The sequence below is a fragment of the Echinops telfairi genome, unplaced genomic scaffold (genome assembly GCF_000313985.2).
Source record: "Echinops telfairi isolate 266 unplaced genomic scaffold, ASM31398v2 ScPeMD7_7425;HRSCAF=8463, whole genome shotgun sequence".
Taxonomy (NCBI): Eukaryota; Metazoa; Chordata; class Mammalia; order Afrosoricida; family Tenrecidae; genus Echinops; species Echinops telfairi.
Genome location: NW_022111325.1, coordinates 5,326,308 through 5,345,619, shown reverse-complemented (window position 1 = coordinate 5,345,619; position 19,312 = coordinate 5,326,308). Strand labels below are relative to the sequence as shown.

The 19,312-nt window shown below is 39.4% G+C and overlaps 2 protein-coding genes across 2 annotated transcripts in view; both read left to right on the top strand.

The window, feature by feature from the left end:
* Positions 1-16,534: 16,534 nt before the first annotated feature.
* LOC101655397 (olfactory receptor 6P1) lies at positions 16,535-17,488 on the top strand. Its single transcript, XM_004714727.1, has one exon. It carries the CDS (start codon positions 16,535-16,537, stop codon positions 17,486-17,488), a length of 954 nt encoding a protein of 317 aa, XP_004714784.1.
* Positions 17,489-18,195: 707 nt separating this feature from the next.
* Positions 18,196-19,312, top strand: part of LOC101654992 (olfactory receptor 6Y1) — a 14,826-nt gene continuing 13,709 nt past the window's right edge. Inside the window, exon 1 of the mRNA XM_045298367.1 lies at positions 18,196-18,234. Within this exon, the coding sequence (XP_045154302.1) occupies positions 18,196-18,234 (39 nt within the window). The remainder of the gene's footprint in view (positions 18,235-19,312) is intronic.

Genomic DNA, 19,312 nt, shown 5'->3' with positions numbered 1-19,312 from the left:
TACTCATTGTTCGCAGCACCGCATTGCTCCATCTCAGGGAATACCTTCTTTTGTGCTGCTCTTCTGGTTCACTAAGCATGCTGTCCTTTGTCAGAGACTGGTTTCTTCTGAGAACGTATCCAGAGTCCAGGAGATGAAGTTAGATCCGTTTCTTCTTTTGGCAGTCCATGGGACTTTCAATATTCTTTGCCAGCATTATAATCGGTCTTCCTTATTCAATGTCCAACTGTCATATGTAGATGAGGCAGTTGAAAAGAGCAGGGTTTGGGTCAGGCATCACTTATCCTAAAAGGATATCTTTGCTTTGCAACACGCTACAAAGGTTTTGTGCTTGCTAGTGATCAGTCTCATTAGTCAGCATAAAAATGAACATTAAAATCACAATTATCTACTACCATGAAATGGTTAAAATTAAAAGGCTAGTTAAAAATTATTGATACAGTGGTAGAGCAATGGTATCTATTGTATGTTCTTGGCTTGTAGTATGTATTAGCTTGATCACTTTTATTAATTTATTAATTTTACAAAATCAAATAAACCTTAACAAAAATATCAAAATGTAAAGCAATTGTTCTTGACATAGTCTCCATCTAGGTCTATAGACTTAAAAAAATCCTAACAGTTTTATTGACATATAACCCACATACCATATAATTCAATAATTTAAATACCATATAATTCAATGATTTAAATACATTAATTAAAGGTGTATAATCACCATCACAATCTATTTTAGAGCACGTTGTTTCATTATTATACACATTATCACTCGGTCTCCATTTAATAAAAACCTCCCCAGCCATAACCCGAAGAAACTATTAATCCAGTTAATCTCTCTCTAGATTTACCTAGCCTGGATTCCATATAAAGAAAAAATATTTAAAAACAACAATAACAAAATAAAATATAGAAAAACCTCAATGAAAAAGAAAGCAGAGAAGAAAAATATTAAAAATCAGAACAAATTTAAAATTAATCTAAAAGGAGAACAAATGATAAGGTGCTGCATTTTAACCACACATTGTTCTACTTTCCAATGCACACTGTCTGACAGCAAGGCTATTCACATCCCTGGTGGATAGTAAGAGGGGAATGTCTGGAAGCTACACCCATGAGGGAACCCTGCAAAAGGACTTTTAACTTCCAATGTTAACCATAGCCTTCTGCAAACCTAGTGCTTAGAATTTAAATCCCAATGCCATTCCCTCTTCCTGTCTTGGATTTTATTATTTACAATCTTTGACTCACACAAGTGTGCTTCTTCCATGTGGACTTAGCTGATACCTAACTTAGATGGCTGCTTGGTTTAAGAGAAGTCTTTAAGACCCTAGACACTATTTTTTTTCTGATATCTTCACCATACTTTGCTATAGCATCCACATTATCAATATTTATCACTTTTTAATTTGAAGAATTAACACTGTGCTTAAAAGAATCTAAGAAGTATATTACCAAGGCTAATAAACAACCCTGCTTCCTACTCAAATTTACTGCCATTGAGTACAGGTGGAATCATAACAACCCTATAGGTCAGGCTAGAACTGCCTCGGTGAGTTTCCACGACTGTAACTGTTTTCGGGAGTAGAAACCCCTGTCTTTCTCCTGCAGAGCAGCTGCTGGTTTCAAAAGGACAATCTTGTGGGTTGCAGCCCAATGCAGGACCACTATGCCACCAGTGTCCCTTTGCTTTGTTCCTACAGTGGCCTGAAAGTGGCTAAAAGAATTTTTAGTAGGGAAAAGAAATAATTTCAGTTTCTTTATCCAATGTGTTAGCAGACCCTGCTGGCTCCTCCCTAAAACACATATAGACTCAACTGTTATCATCTTAGCCTTGCTAGCACCTTATCTAAACTTCACCATCACTTCATGAATGATCCCAGAGAGCTGCTTCCTGTTTTAAACTGTAGTGTTACTTCCGATTTATTCTGGAGCTAACTCAAACCTAATAGACCAGCATATATACTCCTAATTATAGACCCCAAACAATTGTGTGCACATGTTGTACCCATGTAAGATGTCTAAGATGTTCATAAAAGTAATATTTGTAATAGCAAACCTGGAAACTACTCAAATATTCATCAACAAGAAAATAAATTGTGATATGTGAATTCAGTATATTAGTATTCAGAAATAAAAACTAGTGAACTCAGCTACATATTTAATATACGTGAAACTTTTTTCCTTCTTGAGACCATGTCTTTCTTTATTAATCTAAATAAATACCTTAAATAAATAAAGGATAGGTTATAATTAAAGGACTTTGATGGAATTTTCTTTCATATTTTTCTAAATCTTACATAAAATTCAACTTATTGAATTTGTCTTTCTTGCCAAGGAAGAGTATAATAAGAAAATAATAAATGATACAGTAGAAGAACGTGGTGCTGGAGAAGAATACTGAAAGTACCAAGGGCTGCTTGAAGGAGAAACAAATCCTTCTCGGAAGGTCGGCGAGGATGACAAGACATCATCTTACAAACTGTGGACATGTTGTCCGGAGAGACCAGTCCGCTGGAGAAGGACATCTTGTTAGAGCCCTCAAGGAAAGGAACTGACACCATGACTACAGCAATGGGCTCAGCCCCAGGAACACTGCTGAGGATGGAACAGGACCAGGCAGTACTTCCTTCTGGTGTGCATAAGGTTGGTATGGGTTGGAAACGACTTGATGGCACCTAACAACAACAACAACAACAATAACAACAACAGACTTTTTATTTTTATCTCTTATTTTCATCCTAAATGTAGAGTGTTTGTTTATTTAATATATGTATGTATATCAACATGTATGTGTATATATACATACATATTCAACTCTAATCATAGGATAAAATGAAGACATGTGATAGTTTCTACCCTCAATAAACCAACAACTATGTTATAAAAGGGACATCATCATAGCAAACAGAGAAAAAAATAAAACGTTTTAAAACTTTAAAGGAAATGTTTACAGTAGATTTCCCTCAGTGATTCACTGGGTTACATTTAGGGCTGCTCACTGTAAGGTCACTAGTTCGAATCTATCAGTAAGAAAGATGAGAAAGAAAGATAAGGCTGCTTCTTTCATAATGATATGCAATATAATTGTTTCATGATTCTTGACTGCTGCATCCATGAACATTGATTAATGATTAATTCCAATAGAACGAAATTCTACCAGTAACTAGTCCATATTAGTCACTCAAGAAAAGCAGTTAAATGAATAAATAAAGAATATGTGTGTTAAGTAAATTTAGGTCCATATAACATTTCTATTGTAACGGATGTACTATTATTCATCAGAGATGATTTAATGTGAAAACCTCTTCCTAAAGTTATTTTTTAAAGGTATTAAAAACAGACTGTAGGGAGAATATGTGTACAAACCTTTTTCTGATCATTAAAAATTATTATATGGAGATAAACTGTTTGAAAACTGTATTTTGATAAATGAAGGATAATTGAATGTTAGCATGTTAATATGTTTAATCAATTAACATCTCATGACTTGTTATAATATCAATAAATACTCTTGGATTATGTGTCCTTCCATTTAGGATTCAGATGCTGTACAATTTTTATAAAGAAGAGTTGAATTTCTGCTTCCAAGACATGGAGCTGATATGCTTTTTCCTATTCCTCTAAGTAAGTATAACCCACCCTCCCAGTATTATATATAAAAAACAAACAGAAAAGGATTCTGAAAAGTAGAGACAAAGCAGACCAGCTCTAGACCGAGGGATGCAAACACCAACAGTAATACATTCCCTGTGCTTTCTTTCTGTCAGACATCAAATCCTATGGTCTAGATCCATGCTAAGTTGGGTGTAGGGGAAGACAATCCACATAGACAGAGAGGGAGGTTGACAAACATGACGGAGGCAGGGAAAGGTACTTGTAAGGGTGCAACTCTTAAAGGCAATAGAAGATAATATGTTATAAAGGTGATATGAATTGGCGTTGACTGAAAGGCAGTGTGTTTGGGGTTTATGCCTGGATGGACACACAGGCTGAATAGATGTGGGAGGGAGAGTGGGAATATACACACAACTGTGTTAAGTTTGTCACAGGATATTTGTGCATGGGAATGTACTTTTGCTGCAAATATATCTAAAATGTGATTGAGCATACAGGAGCCAAACTTATTTTAAAAAGTCTTAGACGTCACCAAATAGCTGGAAAAAAATGAGTCAGTGGCACCTGGGGGTCCCGGCCACAGTCTCAGAGGACACCAAGGTCAATTGGCACAGCTCACAAAAACAATGGCATAACACAGTTAACGAAGACAATGTTCTGCCCCCATACGCTGGTGAGTAACAACTGAGATCTTAAAAATGCTTGAGCAGCTTCTTAAAGGATAAATATTGGCCTCTCTGTGTCCACAGGAAAGAGTGATAAGAGTCCAAGTTACATGGAAACAATTAGTCCCATGGTCTAACAGACCATGTGAGCAACAGCCTCCATGACCCTGACAGCAGAAGAACTATATGATCCAGACCACCATGAACAATGGCTCTGAAAGAGACCACATTAGTAGAATCGGCATAGAATGTGGAGCAAACTCAGAGTCATAAGATAGCCAGTCTTACTGGTTGGATAAAAACTACTGGAACCCCCAAGGACATGTCCCTCAGTCACCCTTCAAGTCTGGAACTGACTTGGCATAATTTGCAACCAAACAGTAGACCTATCTGTAGTGCGGGCAATAACACTAATGAGGATGAACACCTTAGCGTAACTAACCATTTGAGGTCCAAGGACAGCATTTACAGAAGGACAAGCTCAGAAAGTAAAGGAAATGAGAAATGGGAACAGGAAATACTGGGAGAAAACAGGACAGATAATGTTACTGTGGACAGGGGAAAGCAATGAATGACATAAAGTAAAAGTGTATAAATTGTCGATGAAACCTGATATGCTCTGTAAATCTCCATTTATTGTTCACAATAAAATGTCTTAAAACAGCTGTTCTCAACCTGTGGGTTTTAACCCCTTTGGGGGTCGAACGACCCTTTCACAGGGGTAGCCTAAGATCATTGGAAAACACATCTTTCTGATTGTCTTAGGAACCAAGACACCGCTCCTCTATCCGTCTCCAGGCAGGTCCACCCACATGCAGCTACGTCCATGTATGAGTACCCATGCTACACTATGCTTCAAGACAAAATTTCATTTATTTGTAATTAAAAATAAATATTTCACAATATATAATTGCATATTATTTTGGTGATTAATCACTATGCTTTAATTATGTTCAATTTGTAATAATGAAAATGCATACTGTATATCAGATATTTACATGACAATTCATAACAGTAGCAAAATTGTGGTTATAAAGTAGCAACGAAAACAATTTTAAGCTTGGGGGGGTCACCACAACATGAGGAACTGTATTAAAGGATCTCAGCATTAGGGACGTTGAGAACCACTGTTTTAAAAGGTAGCAACCCAAAATTGCCAATAGGCACATTCTCCTAACCAAGTTCCATTCCCAAAGTGAGAGGGGGAGAAAATCCATGGGTAAGCAAGGAAATAATTCTTCCCTCATGCACTGGTTGATAGATGGGAGACAGAGTCTCTCTTCCTCCCACTTAAAGATAAACAAGACACACAAATGCACAAGTGGAAAGGAAAAAGAAAGGGTAAGAACGAAAAGCCTACTGTTTCTACCCAAGGGTTCAGATAACGAGAAGAAAAACACAGAAAAGAGCCGCTCTGTGATGTAGCTACATGTCACAGAGAAAAGACGCTGCACCATTCCCACTCATGCCAACAAAGGTCGCCTACGACCATCAGAAAACACAAATATTTTACAATATATAAATGCATATTGTTTTTGTGATTAATACTATGCTTTAACGATGTTCAGTTGTAACAATGAAAATACATCCTGCATATCAGATATTTACATGACAATTCATAACAGTAGCAAAATTACGGTGACGGCATAGCAACAAAGATAATTTTATAGTTGGGGGTCATCACAACATGAGGAACTGTATTAAAGGGTCACATCATTAGAAAGGTTGAGAACCACTGATTTAGACTTTCCTGCTTAACAGAATGTAACAAACATTTGACTGTACCCCATTACCCCCTACTGGGGTAGTGTCAAGAAATATTGAGTGGGTGGCTAGGATGTTCATTTGTACGAGTTGTGTGTGAGCCATAAGCGTCACTCACAGTGTCAGTGGAGACCACCCGGAGAACCTGGACTTTCCCTTATCATATAATGAGAGACTTCTTCACCTCCCTGCTGATGTGATGTCAGTGGAGGACTAACAGAGAGTTAGGACTTAAGCCAATAACCAACAATAACAAATAATTATGACACATATTGGGTGCCGTAATTATCTGCAGGAGAAACTGATCACTGCTCTCCATTATCCATTTCCTGAAGGTTTTTAGTAATAGAACACTCGGAATTTGAGAGGGTACACAGATGCCCAGTTTCTACATTCCTTCGCCTTTTGGGCAGTGAGTTAGACAGGAGTGGAGATGAATGTAACTTCTATGTCTTGCCCATAAATAAGTTCACTCTCTCTGCTCTCCTGGTCACTTGGAAATGGCGACACCAAATGCCCGGAAATGATGTTAAGAATGGCCACCCTCCTGCACCTTGGGCTCTGTGAAGTTGAGCTACTCTTCCAGCTCCATAAATCCTGGACTGTTCATCATGGAGTTGTTCCATAAGGAAGAAATAAAAGTCTATCTGACTTAAGCTGTTGTATTTTGGAGTCTTGGTAGTTTAGAGAATTCTTGGAATGTATAATATAAACATTGAATTATATTTTTATACAGTTGTTAGTAAAGTTGTTTATAAACATATAAGTACTCAGTAAATGGCAATGGTGTATAGATAGATTTTCTGTTTACATAGGGAAAAGTATAAAAGTCGCTTTCTGCATCAACACTGAACCCACTGTGGAGTTTCTGAGGCTGGCACTCTTCCTATGTACCAGCTCTCCACCACCTCAAAACAAGTTCCAAAGAAAAGTAAACTTGCCAACTCTTTAGAGCTTCATATGACCTTTTGCAAAGTAATAGAGCTTGTAACTGTTATTCTTCAGTAGCAGCAAACTTAAATTATTGCAAACAGAATTGAGCAACCACTTCTATCGAGATGTACTTCTCCCCCTAAACTAGAGGTCACTTGGCCTCTGCGTGAACACTTCAAGTATAGAAAACTTATCACGTACCTCTAGAGGTAGCCTATTTTATTTTAACAGCTCCAGTAAACCAAGAAACAAAGAAGAACTGGGAAAGAGATGAAAGCCAGGGGAACCAGGGTTCTGAAAGAATATCCCATGATTTTGAGAAATGAATTTCAACTTAAGCCAGAAATAAAAATTTCAAATCATTTATCACCTTTGTTCCAATTATCCTGATGTCCTCCTTGTACACCCTCTTAACTCAGTTCTATTCACAAAGTGATGGAAAAAACCTTTTTAATGGGTAAGCAAGGAAAGAATTCTCCTCTCACGGCACTTGTCGATGGATGGGAGACAGACTTTCTGTCCCATTTATAGATAAATGAGATACAAATGCACAAGTGAAAAGAATTTGTCAAATCGATATTTTCTTTTAATAAATTAATATTGTAAAAATTCCTTCAGAATTGGTCTATAACTCTTGTGCTTTTTTTCCCATTATTACCTGAATGTAATTTTAAATTTGAATTTTTGGAATATCCTTCTACCTGTGTAGCTCAACAGCCTCTCCCGCACCTCAGAAAACACGGTTTACAAAAGCTCTGCATGCTCACACATGAACTACACTCTGATAAGGTGTACACTTATGTAAATGTGGTATTGGCCTATGTACTTATATTTATAAGGCAATATACTGAGGCTGCAGATGGGCCTTGGGCCTTGGCTCATAGCTTCCCTTAATACAAGAACACTTTGTTCTAACAAATTGGCATTCTGTGATGCTCATCCCCTAATCCCCCTACATGATCGCCGAAGACAAAATGGGTGCATAAGCAGATGTGGGGAAGACAGAGGATGGTGCCTGGCTATTAAAAGATACAGTGTCTGGGGTCTTAAAGGTTTGAAGTTAAACAAGCGGCCATCCAACAGTGAAACAACAAGCCCACATGGAAAAAGCACACGAGCTGGTGCAATCACGAGGTGTCACTGAGACCGGGCAACGGGAATCAGAAGATTCACAACAAACAGTAAGCAAACAAACAAAAATGCATTGGTGAGAATGGAGGGGGGTTGGAGCGGAGACCCAAAGCCCATCTATGGACAATGGAACATCCCCCCCACAGAGGGGTCGCAGGGAAGGGATGAGTCAATTAGGGTGCAGTAGAGCACTAATGGTCACTCAACATACCTCTGACCCCTTGAGGCCTCCTCACCCCCCACTATCACAGCCTCAATGCTGCCTCCCAGTCTGGACTAGACGGGGGGAATGTACATAGGTATGGGCAAGAGATAAAACTCACAACACATGGAACCCAGGAACAGGAATTTGATTAGGGATACCAAAAGAGTAGGAGGAAGTGGGGTAGATGTGGGGAGGGAGGGGGGCACTGGTCACAATGAATGGCACATAACCACACACCCCCATCCAGGGCAAAGGACAACAGAAACCAGAGGGGAAGGGGACAGTAGTCAGTGTGAGATTTGAAAATAATTAACAATCTACCAAGGGGCCACGAGGGGTAGGGGAGTGGGGGAGTGGGCGGGGGAAAAAAAGAGGAGCTGATCCCAAAGGCTCCATGGAAAGTATATGTCTAGTAAAGAACAATGGAATATATGTACTAATATGTCGGATACAATTGATGTATGGATTGTAACAAGAGTTGTAAGAGCCCCCAATAAAATGATTTTTATGAAAGAATTAATCAAGTAATTCAAAACAAACAAACAGAAGGACTTCATTCAACTTCACTTCAGACCTGTGGCCCTGCAGGCCTTGCTCCTTTGTGATATTGCATATGCCCTGAAACAAATGGTCCCTGAGGTCCCGTGACAACAATCTTGTTAGAGAAATGGAGGTCACCGTGACAATAAATCTTATGGGACCATCTCCCTGATGGGGAAGTACAAAGGACTGGCTATGCTGCCCTTGCTTGCTTTGTGGCCTCACCTGCCAAGCCGCTGTCCTGTCACGCACAAGTGAATCAAAGACCAGCATGAAGTATCAGCTTTGTTGAAGAGGGGTTGGGGCTGCCCAGACCTCTGCATAAACAACAGGTAAAAAAGACGACCAACAAAGACAGAGCTTGTAAGTGAATGTAGACAGGCAAGTCAAAAACTAAGTGAATGTCTGAGATGTTAGACACCAGGAGATCCTTTATCTAATCTCTGCAGCTCTTACTTCGCTCCTCATAATTCTGAAAGCCTTCTCATGAATTTCCTTATGGAAACTCTGTTTCCTTAAAATTTTCTATTTCCTTAAAATCTGAAAAAATGTTTAGTTATCCAAGCATTTCAGACTGAGAATACTTCTAATTTACTCTTATATTTACATGTTTATGATTGTGAAAATGACACATGAGAAATATACTTAAGTTCTTCACAAGTATGAGATATTATCAACTAGATATGTGTTGAAACACTGAGGTTCAACTCTAATATTAATATTTGTGATTACGGTATAATACTATCATCCTACTTATGAAATCATGCAGGAAGAAGGAACCCAAGAAGCAGAGAATATGAGCAATAGGGAGAAAACTTGGTACATTTAGAGGGTAGTGCTCTCCTTGTTCCTAGACCAGACAAAAAGCTAGCCTATCATGCTCAATCCATATTTACACAGCCAAAAGTCAAATGATTTTTCTTTTTTAGATTCTATTTGTTGATTTGGTCACCACACAGAAATGAGTCAAAAAGCAATTGCTTTTACATGAATGGATCCATCTGACTATACCCAGGAAGACCTACTTATTTCCATGAAAAAAATGTATGATGGTGGTTAGGTCTGCTACGTCTATGGCCAGAGCATTTGGATTTATCCCAGCCAGCACCACATTGCATGCACCATCTGTAGAAAGAGAAAACAAACAAACAAACAAGCCCCTTACACTTTATGTCTTATCTTCTTGATCTACAATAGACAGAGAAACCAAACCAAACCAAAACACACTGCCATTATGTGGGTTCAACTCAGCAGCCCTATAGTGATGTGAGATGACAGTCAATTTGCCCCACAGGGTCTCCAGAGCTGCATATCTTTATAAACGCAGATCGCCACCTGCTTATCCTGCAGAGCGATGGGTGGGTTCAGATCACCAGCCTTTGCCTTAGCAGCCAAGCACGCAGCCACTGCATTAGCTGTTCTGAGGATTAACTTAGTTCGTCTACAAAAAGGCACCTGATACTTTGTCTTTGAATCAATCTTATATGTCATCTCTGTGTTCAAAGACTAACTATAATGGCATACCAGTTGGTCCTCAGTTATTGATCCATCACATTCATTGATTAGTGAATTGAGGTGATTCAGTTTGTGAGGATAAAATTAAGGATTCAAACAACAAAACAAAGCATCATTTTCTCTGAATGCAAGAGATGCCTTTACACATGTGTTTCATGTGGCTGGACTGAAGTTTGCTGCTCCTTGAGGAAGGCCACTGGAACGGAGGTCAGGCAATGCAGGATGCAGACTTTGTGGGTGTAGCATCCAGGAGATGGATATTAGCTAGTCATCTGCCTAATACTCCATTTGGATGATCCCAGTACTGTTTATTTGAATTAATATGAATTCATAGACCACTGAACTGGTCATTGAGCTTTAGACTAATGCCTGTCTTGTGCTGTGGAAAAATTATCATCATCATCTTAATTGTCTTTGTGCTACCAAATGGGAACCACAAGAGCGGCAGCAGAAGCCCTTTTTGACGGAGAAGGGAACACTTTCGGCGTTGTACTTCTGAAATAGAGGAGCAATATGTTCCCACATTCCTAGGTTATTACGAAGCTCTGTCATCAATTCTGACTCATAGGGACCTTTGCGTATAATTCACAAGACTAACAAACATACAAACTCCCTGCCATCAAGGCGAAGGTGATTTGTAGCAAGACCCCTATGCGTTTCTGAGACTGTAACAGGTCCAGGGAGTAGAGAGCCTGGTCTTTCTTAGGCAGGGCTGCTGGTGGTTTCTAACTGTTGACCATGTGGCTCACACCCCAACCAGGGCCCTTATATTTTTATTTTTCTTCTTGTCGCTTCCCACAAGTCACTTCTGACTCTTAGCGACGCTATGTGCAACAGAATACAACACTACCAGTCCTGCAGCGTCCTCCCAATCGTTCCCAGGTTTGAGTCAATTGTCGATGCCACTGTGTCCATCCATCTCATAGAGGGCCTTCCGCCTTTTCACCCACCATGCTGCCTTTCTCTAGGCACTGGTCTCTCCTGATAACACGTCCAAAGTATGTGAGACAAAGTCTTGTCACCCTTTGCATGAAGGATTATTCTGGCTGAACTTCTCCAAAACAGATTTGTCTGTTCTTTGGACAGTCCACGGTACTTTCAGTGTTTTTTGACAACACCCTGTTTCAAACGCATCAGTTCTTCTTGGGTCTTGTTTATCAACTTCACGTGCACATTCGGCTATTGAAAACACAATGGCCAGGGTCAGGCACACCTTTGTCTTGAAAGTAACATTCTTGCTTTTCAACACTTTAAAGAGGTCTCATTCTAGTACTACTTATTAATTCAGTATAGAAATATAGAAACATGACTGTTAACTGTTGATTCCGAAGAGAATCCTAGGTAAGTGCAAAATCTCCTCTTACTTTCAATAACAGTCATATCAAAATAGCAGATGTTAAGGATCCACTTAATGAGATAGGAAATGGACACAGAGGAAGTGGTGTTTATGAGGTCTACGCATGTGCAAAAGTCTGTGTGTAGAAACCCAAGCGCTTCCAGAGGACTGGCAGGAGGGTGATAGCTGGGAAGAGAAGGAGAGCATCTGGAAGGGAATGAATGGCTGGACCGAACACTAATAATCAATAGCACTCGGTCATGAGAAATCCTGCGGGTAGAAAACTTTCTGTGGGTCTGAGGGAGACATTGTCAGGAAAATTTCCACTGGCTACATTAATTATTCTGCAGAACCTAAGCTATCAAATTAGTACGGCATTCTTAACATTCGTATCAGGGCTTTTCTGACGATGTTGCTGTTTCTCTATTCAAAACACTTTCTCCCACCTTCCAAGGAAAGTCGTTTAACTGAATCTGACTGTGTGGGTGTCTCCTAGAGAGTGAAGGTCATTGTCAGTGTCAGCATTGAGAATGTGGATGACTCACAAGTCCTTGTGCAAGTCAGTAGTTTGTAATTCATTGTCTTCAGCAAAATTGGAAAAGGAGCTTATCAGAAAGAAGATTAATAAAAATATTTTGATGATAGGTTATTGTGCAATGTCTGGTGCACAACAAATACAAATGTCAAAAAAATATTGTAACGAGCATAACAATTGTTCTCTAAGTCTACCCCATGTTATTTACTTCCTGGAGTTTTATTTATGTGCTAGCTTTCTCTGTGCTTAAATCTCCAAATGAAAAGTATGAAAGAAATGTTGAAGATGTTCTCATTATGGTAATAAGTAATCTTCATGACTGCAAGCAATAACTAGGGGGAGGGCAATCCAAATGCTTACAAAATACTTTTCCAGTAAACTAGCATTTTTTCACATGTAATATATATTTTTAAATTTATCATGTGTTTTTTGCTTTGATTAAGTGTATATAAATAAAAATCATGTAGTGATACTTAGAAAAATGTTTTAAAATGATAGCCTCAGGAGTACATGAAACAAATACTGCAAATACAGAGACTTTAAGTTATACACATGTATTATAAAATCATGGAATTTTGTTTAGTGAGAAAAGGGATGTTAAATTTCCATCTTTTAAAGAGACCTGCACTCATATGACTTTTATAGTACATATTAAACATTTTCACAGCCCTGATATTTAGATTTTAGTGGATACATAAAGAGTAAGTAATATAATAAATAATTTTAAAATGTTAATATGCATCGCATAGTGGAATTTATATATCTACAATTACTTAATATATGAGGGTAAGTCAGAAAGTATTGTTACCAAGGTTCCAGTTCGTACAGGCATGGGCTCATTGCAAACAAAATGTGTTTACATATGTCTCTGAGGCTGCCTGCAATTTCTCTCAGTAGTGCGCTTAACTCAGACCTATTATTTTGTCTTTAAAAAGAGTCTCCCATGATCAGCTAGCTGAAATCACTAATTTTCTATCAGTGTTTTAAACTAATGAAGATAGTTTTATAAAAGCCATCCTAACCAGAGAGGTAAAACTAAATCTAGGATTTACCAATACCATCCTAGGAGCAAGAGCCAATCAAATTAGGACTTCTGGGGAGATCTGCTGGACTGGTTCAATTCCAGGCACAAAAGTCAACCACAAGAGTGGGGAATACCTTTGGGAGGGGGGGGGGAACCTCAAACACTAATCTTGATATATTTTCTCAGAGAACATGAAATGATTGTGGGGCCTTCTTATGAAGAAGTTTTAAGAAAATTGAGAATTGAGAGAAAAAAAAAAAGCCAGGAAAGTTGCTCTGAGGAACCTCTCTTCCCATGGCAACAAGGCGCCTGCGCATCCTTGGAAAGGAGCAGGAGCTGCCCTACAAGATTCCACGGGGAAGCTTGGATCCATTCATGCTCGAGCTCAGATCCCATTCCTTCAGACGTCTGTTTGATTCCAAAATTCAAAGAACATTAAAAGGAACACAATTGCAGCTCCCGTAGGCTCAGTGCTGCTGTTTTCCTGCATCTAAATCAAAAGATACAGAATTCTCGGTGGAAGGGTCGCTGTTAGCTGCCATCAAGCTGGCTCTGACTCATAAGGACCCGGTGTCTAGCGAAATGGAACACTGCTGGGTCCTGTGCTGCCTTCACAAGCGTGGCTACGTCTGAGCCTGTTGCTGCAGCCGCGTGCCCCTTCATCTCCTTGACTCTTCTTTTGCACCCACTCTACTTTATCGAGCACAGTGTGCGTTGGGGGGTTAGTCCCTCCCGATAACAAGGAATTGAATGAAGTTTTGCCACCTTTGCTTCTAAGAAGCATTCTGGTTAAACTTCTCCCAAGACAGATTTGTTTGTTCTTCTCATGGGCTATGGTTCTTTCAACATTCTTCATCAATATCATGATTCAAATACATCCATTTTCCCCTGGTCTTCCTTTGTCCAGTCTTTTTTTTTTTTTTTTTTTGACAGGCAGTAGTCACATATTGGGCTGCAATCTCTAAAGTCATCAGTTCAAAACCACCAGCTGCTCTGCAGGAGAACTTGGCTTTCTACGCGTGTGAATAGTTACAGTCTCAGAAACTCACAGGAGTAGTGCCACCCCGTCCTATAAGATTGCTCGGAGTCAGTATTGACTCGATGGCAGTGAGTGAGAGGGGCTTGAACATATCATGAATTTGGTCAGACGCACCTTGGCCCCCAAAGGGACACATTTTCTCTTTCACATTTTAGGAGCTATCTCCTGTGCGACAGATTTGAGCATTTTGTAACAGTCTCATGACTGTTGCTTCCATGAACATTGACTGTGTATCAAAGCAAAATAAAATCCTTGACAAGTTCAATCCTTTCTGCTTATCATGATATTGCCTGTTGGTCTCGTTTTTTTATTTGACTTTGGTGATGTAGTGGTTAAGCGTTGGGCTGCTAAATGATTTGAACCCATCAGCCAGCTCCCTGGGCGATAGATGGGGCTTTGTAGAGTTCGTCTTAGACACTCACAGGGGCAAGTCTACCCTGTCCTATAGAATCGCTATGAGTTGGCATGACTCGATGGCAGTGAGTTTGGCTTGGTTTGGTTTTACATTGAGCTATACTCCATACTGAAGGTGGCAGGATTTTTTTAATCTTCATCAGAAAGTGTCCCCGAATCTCTTCTTTTTCAGTAAGCAAGTTGTGTGCCATCTGCAACTTGCAGATTGTTAATGAGCCTTCCTCCAGTTCTGACCCTGAGCTCGTCTTCAAACAGCAGAGCTGCTCAGATTATTTGCTTAGCATAGATATTGAATAACTATGGTGAAAATTACAACCCTGAAACACATTGATCCTTATTTTAAACAGAAATATCTCCAAGTTCCATTTGGACAACTGCCTCTGGCTATATACAGCTTCTGCATGAACACAACTGTGTTCTGAAATTCTCATTCTTTGTAATATATCTGTAGTCTTCTATGATACACACAGGGGAAGGTTAGAGAAATACATACACTGCCTTCAGAAGTGTATAGACCTAGATAAAGGATATGCCCAAAACAATAGTTTCACATTTAGATGTTTTTGTTTAATAAATATTTCTATAAATTTGTAGTAATTTTTTAACATCCCTTCATATGATAAAAATGATATCAGCTTGAAATATGAATGCATATATTGTTTTATAAGTTTTTTGAAGAAAAAAAACGAAGACACAACAGAGATGCAAATGCTTAATGAGATGTACTATCTGACCTAATATCAAACCAGTTTTATCAGACAACCTCTCGGACACTAAGCACTATGGAAAAGCACAGAAAGGTGGTGATGAATCCACCTGGATGCTTCACCAGTGTTCTTAGTTTCTTAGGATTGCTGTATAAATTACTATATAGTTGATGCTTAAAAGAAACATATTGTAGTTTGTCAGTGTGACCACACTCCTCCGGAAAGAAAAAATCATTAAGAGAAATTCTGTCCCTGGCTTCTCCCAAGACTTGGTAACTGTGTACTTCCTTGACTTGTGACTTTTTCACAAGGCCATTCATGTAACATAGTTTCCCCATCTCCAGATTCTTAAGTTAATCACATCTACAAAGTCTTCACATTTTAAGCAATATTTACAGTGCCATGTTCTGTATTTATAGGTGCACGTGGATATTTGGAAGGCCATTTTCCAGCTTATCACACAAGCTCTGGGAGTGAGTCAAGCTATAGCTAACATAGACAGTACTCAAAGATACTTATAAAATGAGTAAGAGCGATACCTGTCTGGGGCAGAAGAGCTTCTTTATAGTCTCTATACTGAATTGTTTTCATATTGATAAATGTATACTTTCCAAACCAACCCCTTTCCTGTTTTGTTGCCTTAATAAGCTCGTAAGCCATCTTTTTGAAGAATTGTTTCCTTTTAGATTATATGTCCTTGTAAGATAGGCACACAGGCTTCAATTGGCTGTCATTCATTATTTCATTCTTTTATTCAACAAATATTGATTAAAGGCGCAATGAGGTTTGCAAGTTCGGAGTGTTCCCCAGGGAAGCAAAGGGAAGAATGTGCCAGAGATCTTTAAAAGCACGTATCAAATAATAAGGCACATTCTGAAATCACTCAGTAAGAATTTACAGAACACCACTGTAGTTAAAGTTTTATATTTATTGAGTACAATCTTCAATTCTGGGCTAGTAGATAAAGCAGCAAAGTGAAAAAAAATCTGACAATAAGCCATTGAACATCCTCAGAAGGATGTGTTATGCTAGTGAAGGATGGTAGATATTTAATCCATGTGTATTTTTAATCATTAATTCTCTCTCTGCTTTCAGGCAGCAGACGGAGAGCATGAGAAATTTCAGTGCAGGTCATGTACAGCAGTTTATCCTGGTGGGGTTCCCTACCTCGCCTCTCTTCCAGCTTCTTCTCTTTGGCCTGTTCCTTGCAATTTATCTATTGACATTATTTGAAAATGCCCTCATCATCGCCACCATCTGGCTCACTCAGAGCCTGCACCGTCCCATGTACTTCTTCCTTGGCCATCTCTCATTCCTGGAACTATGGTATGTCAATGTCACTGTGCCTCGGCTCCTGGGAGCCTTTCTCACCCAGGACCGCAGAGTCTCTTTTGTAGGCTGCATGACCCAGCTCTACTTCTTTATTGCATTGGCTTGCACGGAATGTGTCCTGTTGGCAGTCATGGCCTATGACCGCTATCTGGCCATCTGTGAGCCCCTGCGTTACCCCTGTCTCATGCCTCCCAACCTGGCCACTCGCCTTGCTGCTGCTTCTTGGGGCAGTGGATTCTTTAGCTCCATGATGAAGCTTCTTTTCATTTCCCGACTCTCCTACTGTGGACCCAATATCATCAACCACTTTTTCTGTGATATCTCCCCACTCCTCAATCTCACCTGCTCTGATAAGGAGCAAGCAGAGATAGTAGACTTCCTCCTGGCTCTCGTGATGATTCTACTCCCTCTGTTGGCTGTGGTTGCCTCATACACTGCCATCATTGCAGCTATCTTGAGGATTCCTACCGCCCAGGGGCGCCAGAAAGCCTTCTCCACTTGTGCCTCCCATCTGGCAGTAGTGGTCATTTACTATTCCTCTACTCTTTTTACTTATGCACGGCCCCGAGCCATGTACACCTTCAACCACAACAAGATCATCTCTGTGCTCTATACCATCATTGTCCCCTTCCTAAACCCAGCCATCTACTGCCTGAGGAACAAGGAGGTGAAGGATGGCCTCAGGAAGACAGTGCTTGGTAGGTGTTACTGTGCTAGTGATGTCTCAGACTGACATCCTACAGAACCTGGCAAAGAAGGAACAGTCTGACGAGGCCTACCTCAAGGAAACACGGAATGGGCTTAAAAGGAAAACAAATATCAGTTAGTCCAGAGTTCCTCTAAATATTATCTAGGACCTTCTAACACAAATAAAAGTGTATGCATCTCTAATTTTGCAAAGGGGTTCCAAAACTTTGTTTGGACTAGCCACATAACAATAAACTTGCATCCAAGAGGATTGTTAAAAATAAAATTCCCAGAAAAAAACGTGGAGTTTATGATTGAGTATATTAAAGTGGTGAGTGACCCCCACTGAATGATTTTCAAAACTTCCCAGACACTTTCTTGCACAGCCAGTTTGAGATTTTCTACACTAGATCCAACCTCTCATTTTATAAGAAAATCTAATGCAAGAAGCAACAAGTGACTTTCTGATTAATGACACGTTATAATACCACATCAAGGCTAAATGATATAGGCTTTAATATAAGTTCAAAAACATAATGTCCAAATGTCTATTGCTTGGGAAATTGCAAAAGTATAGATTATACCCCCAAGAATTAAGATCCATATCCTCTAGTGAGTATCCATGAGTTCTGCAAACGTCATATCCACTGCAAGTCAAAGGTCCAAGAATCAGTCCTGCTTCTCAGTCCTATATCCGCCCGTGAATATGGCGACATATCCACATGGCTTTTCCCTTGTTTAACTCAGTCAGATATGGAGCCAGATGATCAAGCAAGAGTGGATATTGATTGGGTAATCTAACAGTATGTTAGAAAACATTTACATAAGTTGGCCTTTAAAGCTTTTTCCAGCACTATGTCCATCTTCAGAGTCAAATGATTTGGGCATAAGCCACACCAGTAGTCAATTTGAAAAAAGCACCCCTAGACAAATTTCTTCAATAATGGGAAAATTTCTCAGGAAGAAGGATGATGAAGGAATCTCAGGTTGAATGAAAATACTATTCAAAGTTCTCTTGAATTTTGAAACATGCTTCATTGCTTACACTTGAGATTTCTACACTAGAACTCCAGACTCATTTATCATAATTTCTGTACAATAAAATATTACTTGCCAGTGTGATATGTTTGGAGGAAAGGTTAAATATGCACTTAAACTAATTTAAACAGTTTGTAAGTCAATACATGTTTGTCTGTCCTGAGCCAGATTTTGGGAAACAAAGAGGTCTGTCCAACAAGGAAAGCTATATGATCAATAACCATTTTAGTTATTTCAGTATTGAGAAAACAACCCATCAAACTCCCCCCAAAAAAGCCTGACCCTTAAGAAAGTATAAATCAATGTATTTTCATTATATTCTTACTACCTAATCATCATATTCTCCTGTCTTTTCCTAGAGTTATGGAAAGCAAGGATTTTACAGTTCAGACCTTAAAACCCACAGATTTCAGTTGGATTATGGTTTTGTCAATAAGTTGGATAGGCAAGAAACTTCACTGATTTGGTTTCAGTTTCTCTTGTGGATAAATTCTGTGGTTAGTTTTCGGATATTGTCTCTTGGCAATCTGATCCATTACCAATGTAACGTTGTTTATAGTACAAAAACAACTGTTGAGTTGTAAAATCCTCTAGACTAGGAGGATAGCAAATGCACCGAGTGGAAGTCATAGCTTTTGAGGTAGTGAGTTTACTGTGCCAACCTGGTCGATAAGCACATGTGGGATTAATTGAAGGACGGAGGGATAAATGGCTCTGTGAGCCTCGCCTTTCTGGTTCTCGGGTCTCTTGCTTTGTGATGGTCAGACCAGGGTGCAGCTGCCTTAGCAGTTCCCTGCTTTAGCTGGCAAGGCTCACTTCCTGCAAGACATCC

Bases quoted from the DNA above. Each gene is read 5' to 3' on its own strand.
- LOC101655397 (XM_004714727.1), top strand. From the start codon at position 16,535: ATGAGAAATTTCAGTGCAGGTCATGTACAGCAGTTTATCCTGGTGGGG.